Below are 4,718 nucleotides of genomic sequence, written 5' to 3'. Positions count from 1 at the left end.
ACACATACGCAAGCATGGGCTTGGCTTATGGGTGTGAGTGTGGTAGGAGTGAGGGTGAGTTTAGTGATGAGGTTGGGATGTGGTAGTTATGGGTGTTCATTGTAGTGATTGTATGTGGGTGGGGTGGGCCGGAGCGGTTAGATATATAGAAGATATGAATGTATGATAATAATATGTTTTAATTTGATAAACTTTTACCAAAGAATGACAATTCATTTAACCATGAAATTTGATGTTATTACAGTTTTTACTGAAGTTCATAATCCAATCCCTCTAAATTTCTTAGAAATCCATGAATCAAGCATGCCCTAGCTAAATAATGGATACTAGACAGATTTAAATAGTTACTCAAGTAAAGAAAAAAAAGTAGTACTAAAATACGGTTGGTTTGGATTTTATTTTCTAGTTTCAAAATAAAAAAGCAAACTAACCCTAAAATCTCGTTTTGTTTAAAATACAAAATAAATAAATAACAAAAGCATTCGTTTTGTAAAACAACTTAGTTTTTCGGTTCCAATTTTTGTGCACACTCACAACAGAAGAAGCCAATACAAAAATGACATTGTTTTCACATTTCCACACTAGAATAAAGTGTTGTATGCATAAGAAACACAAACTTCTTTCTTTTATGTCAACCACCTAGCATGCCAACTTAACTCATGGATTGCTAGATGTACAACCTTTTTACAAAACATATGAATTTAACTATCCTTACGAAAATCTCTAGTGTATATAAAAAAAATGGAGTCTAAGTTTGTTGATATGGAGGTTTTTGGTTATCTTGGAAGTGTGGTTTTCCTCAACTTTTCTTGATATTTGGCAAGCGAATACCACAAACCACCGAGAGTGTTGATCACCAATCCACTCACATTCAGAAAGTGTACTTGAACTCCTCCCAGTAAGAAGAACCCAAGTGTCTGAACCAACCAATCACAAAACAATGTAATTAAATCCAGGAATAGGTAGAGTAATAGCAATCTACTTTTACTTACATGTTTATTATAGCATTCTATTATAACACTATACTTCCAATTTTTTGCTTACTATGAAAAATCTACCAAATTATAGCAATACAAATATTATTAGATGAAATTGCAATATTTGGACAAATTTTTCAAAGTAGAATGTTGTAATGGGAAGATATGAAATCAACAGAATTATGTAAGCTATTTTTTGAATTTGATTATGGTGACTTACTGTGGATCCGACGCCCTTGAGGACCCCCACAATGGTTGTAGTAAGGGCAGAATTGACAATTGTACATAAAAACATGGTGTAGTTCAAGATTATGCCCATCACTAGGGAAAGAACAAACATCACCAAAAAGTACAACGAAGCACTCTGTACATGGAAAAAAAAAGGAACAACTCAAATTAGTAGAATAAAAATATCAACAACTTGGATAAACTTTATGAATGTTTTTTTGAGACACGATTTACTCTCATAAGCTATATATGAATGTTTCTTTCTGACTTGTTGCAGAAAGAAGATGGAAATTAGGGTTTCTCATCAAGTCCTAACTTTTAACAAGTATGCTTTCAACATCATTTATCATATAGCACTTCATCCAGACAACACTTAATGGGGGGGAAAAGAACCAATTAACTTTTTGGTTATTTACCAAATAATGTCAAGAATTAAAGGCTTCTCATAACACTAAATATAAACACGTAAGGAGATTCTGACCTTTGCATATAATAATGAGATTGAACTTGGGAATTCTCCAGTAATTATTATGAGAAACGCCAAGAATGGCAAGGAAAGAAGACTGTTGTAAAACATGATTTCAATCGATGAAAGTCCATCCTCTGCACCAGATCTCTCTACCAAAACTAGGTACATTGTCTGTATAATGTATATGAAATTATTATAAATGTCATTTCTACATTGTACTGAATAATTAAATTACAACAGAATTCCATAAACCCTAAATGCATAATCTCACCTGGAAGAAGACAGAAATAAGAGCCATCATATATCCAAACATGTCGAAAGAAAAATCTCCAAGTGCAGCAATCATTACCCCTGCAGCAGTTAGTGATACTGAAAGAATTACCTGAAAAGATAATAATAAAAAAAAAATTAGTTGCCAATCAGGTCAAAACATTGTCATTTGAAAAATCTACCTAATTATGGAAATGTTATCAAAATACAAAGTAATTTTTCACTGCTATAATGTTGCAATAGAAAAAAAATGAAAGTATAGGATCAGAAATTACATTGTTATTTGTCATATTTATAAACAACAAAATTCAGCTAACGAATATACATGATGGAAATGGAATGCAACAGAATTACCTGTTTTGAGTGTTTCCCCTTTTTATAAAAAAGTCCAGCGATTAATACAGCTAGAGGCGTAAGTCGTTTTATAGCAATGTACATTGGAATATTGACTCCTTTCAAACTTGCTAAAGCAAAAGCCACATTTCCATTGTAAAATAGTGAAACCAGTATAAGCTTTTTTGCAGTGTCAACATTTAGTGGTTTTGCTCTTGTCCATCCCATTATTCTTCCAAAGTGTATAAGCAATGCAGTTGCCATTTGCTGAAACATTTCCAAAACAATCTTAAGACTTTGTAAATTGTAAACAACAAGTTATTATAATAGTTTAGTGGTTAAATCGATAAAATAGTACAAGTGTGTTTCTGTATTTTGCACATGATAAAATGAAAAATATTGCGAAAGGTAAATGTATTTTTTAGTTACCTGTAAGGTAAGGAGAGTCATGGAAAATGCATACTCCATGACAACTGCTTTGTTTATGAAAACCATGGCCATTGATGCAATTCCATATGATAATGCAGCAAATAAACTACATGGTGGATGAGCATATGTTATAAGAAGCCTCGATATTCCAAAGAAACAAACAGATAACACACAAAAAAAGTAAAAATCTTTATAGCTTATACAATTCATCTACATTTATAACACTCCTTGCTAAAAATTGGCATCTTAAGTTCAAAGATCTTGTACTTCATCTGACAATCTGACATAGAAAATCTCAACAAAATGATTTGATTAGTATATGCATTTACTTGAAACTGAGCTGTTTTTACTCCTGTTTAGCAAGCAATGGGGAAATGTCACCTATTTTCAATTAGATAGTTGTTTATAAACCCTATGCTACTTAGTGAATTGTTGCACATTTTGACATTTTATCTACAAATTTGGAAACGAGCACATTCATGTTAGGACTATTGGTCAGCTGTTGTTATTCGTACGTGTTAGGACCAGTTTCTCTCTCTAGATCTAGAGATTCGTTTAGTTATTAGAAGCTCAGTTCACAAATCAGTTAAAAAAGAAATCCACTTGTGCTACTAACATGAAGGCTCTTACCTGATCAACTATAAATTAAATCTACAAGCACCAATCACATACATTCCTAAACGCAACAGTAAATCCGCAGAAATAAACATGAACTGTACTACTACACCAAAAGATCTGATATGAGAACATTATTTAATAGAACAGAAAAAACAGAAGATCCCAATACATCAAATAATAAGATAAACTTGCAATTGATCGAAAAAACTGGAAAGGAACCAACTGACCTGAGATACGGAGGCGTCGTATCTTTGTCCATGGTGCGGATTTACAGTTACGAAGAAATAATTGATACTATGAGGGAAAATTCACCAAATTTGAATGAAAGGGGGAAGGAAGGTAAAACGGTTTAATCATTTAAAGATGCAAAGGGTTTTATTCTATCCAGTAAAAGTAAATTGAATTTGTTGCCTGCATTGCAGTAGTTGTAGAAAATGGATTTCTCGCTTGTCATAGTCAAGTAATTGGGTTTTTCTCCATAATTGAAAACCCACTTTGGGGCTGGGGTTGACCAGCTGGCTGTGAAGAGGAGCGCGTTTGGGGATTTGGGATTGTCGTTGGATCTCCCAAAATATGTCAAAGACTTATTCGCTAAAATTGATTCTTAATCTAATCATAAACACCGTCATGTTTACGGGTGGATGATACTCAAATCTATAATTCTATTTGAAAAAGTTATTTCTTACCGTTAGGCTAAAGATCATTTGATTATTCGTTATAATTATTGTTAACAAATAAATGTTGATATGCGGGTAAAAGATAGAGAAACAGAATTATTAACGTAATTAACTTTTTGGTTTGTTAACATTTAACTATTTTTTTTTGTACACATCTAGGTAACGAACTTTTTGAAAATGTTCACATATGACCATTATGATCGGCTGTAGTAGGTTCCATCAAGTCATAATGGTCATATGTGAACACTTTAAAAAACGTTCGTTACCTAGATGTGTACAAATAAAAAATAGTTACCCAGATATGAACATAACAAAATGTAAGAGTAAATTATGCGAATTGTCCTTGTGGTTTGGGTAATTTGTGTGTTTGGTATCTAGATGTATCATAGAAGCCCCACTAACTATTAGGTTTTGGTTTAAAATGTCCTTTATGTTTTTTTTAGTACTTCAAAGGCATAAACTTGATATGTATCTGTTAAAAAAGGCTTACGACCTACAATAGACGATTTTTAATGAATTATTGGCTTTGTTTATTAAAACTTGCTAACTAGGCACTCAAACTTGCTCTCTTCTGGAAAAATATTCTATCACCTCTCATATTGTGAAAAAAAAACGAAGGTCCAAAAGCTTGTTGATTGCATATTGGTTTCACCCAAACTCAACTTTCCAATCACATAGCTGACGATGAGAAGCGTTCGCTCGTCTTCTTTGAAGACG

The 4,718-nt window shown here is 32.6% G+C and overlaps 1 protein-coding gene across 1 annotated transcript; it reads right to left on the bottom strand.

The window, feature by feature from the left end:
* Positions 1-549: 549 nt before the first annotated feature.
* On the bottom strand, positions 550-3,889 carry UTR7 (UDP-N-acetylglucosamine (UAA) transporter family). Its single transcript, XM_079000810.1, has 7 exons — positions 3,552-3,889; positions 2,707-2,812; positions 2,299-2,544; positions 1,946-2,056; positions 1,687-1,845; positions 1,198-1,341; positions 550-917 (listed from the first exon to the last, which is right to left on the bottom strand). Exons 1-7 carry the CDS (start codon positions 3,581-3,583, stop codon positions 777-779), a joined length of 939 nt encoding a protein of 312 aa, XP_078856936.1. The 5' UTR covers positions 3,584-3,889; the 3' UTR covers positions 550-776.
* Positions 3,890-4,718: the final 829 nt, after the last annotated feature.

Source organism: Lactuca serriola, chromosome 5, assembly GCF_051521515.1.
Source record: "Lactuca serriola cultivar US96UC23 chromosome 5, Lser_US96UC23_V15, whole genome shotgun sequence".
In the NCBI taxonomy this organism is placed as follows: domain Eukaryota; kingdom Viridiplantae; phylum Streptophyta; class Magnoliopsida; order Asterales; family Asteraceae; genus Lactuca; species Lactuca serriola.
Note: the sequence above shows the minus strand (reverse complement) of the source record. Positions and strands in the feature narration are given on the sequence as shown.

Bases quoted from the DNA above. Each gene is read 5' to 3' on its own strand.
- UTR7 (XM_079000810.1), bottom strand. From the start codon at position 3,583: ATGGACAAAGATACGACGCCTCCGTATCTCAG. The intron at 1,846-1,945 runs GTGAGATTATGC...TACATTATACAG, and splicing joins TTATTTCTGTCTTCTTCCAG to ACAATGTACCTAGTTTTGGT. The intron at 918-1,197 runs GTAAGTCACCAT...TGGTTGGTTCAG, and splicing joins TCAAGGGCGTCGGATCCACA to ACACTTGGGTTCTTCTTACT.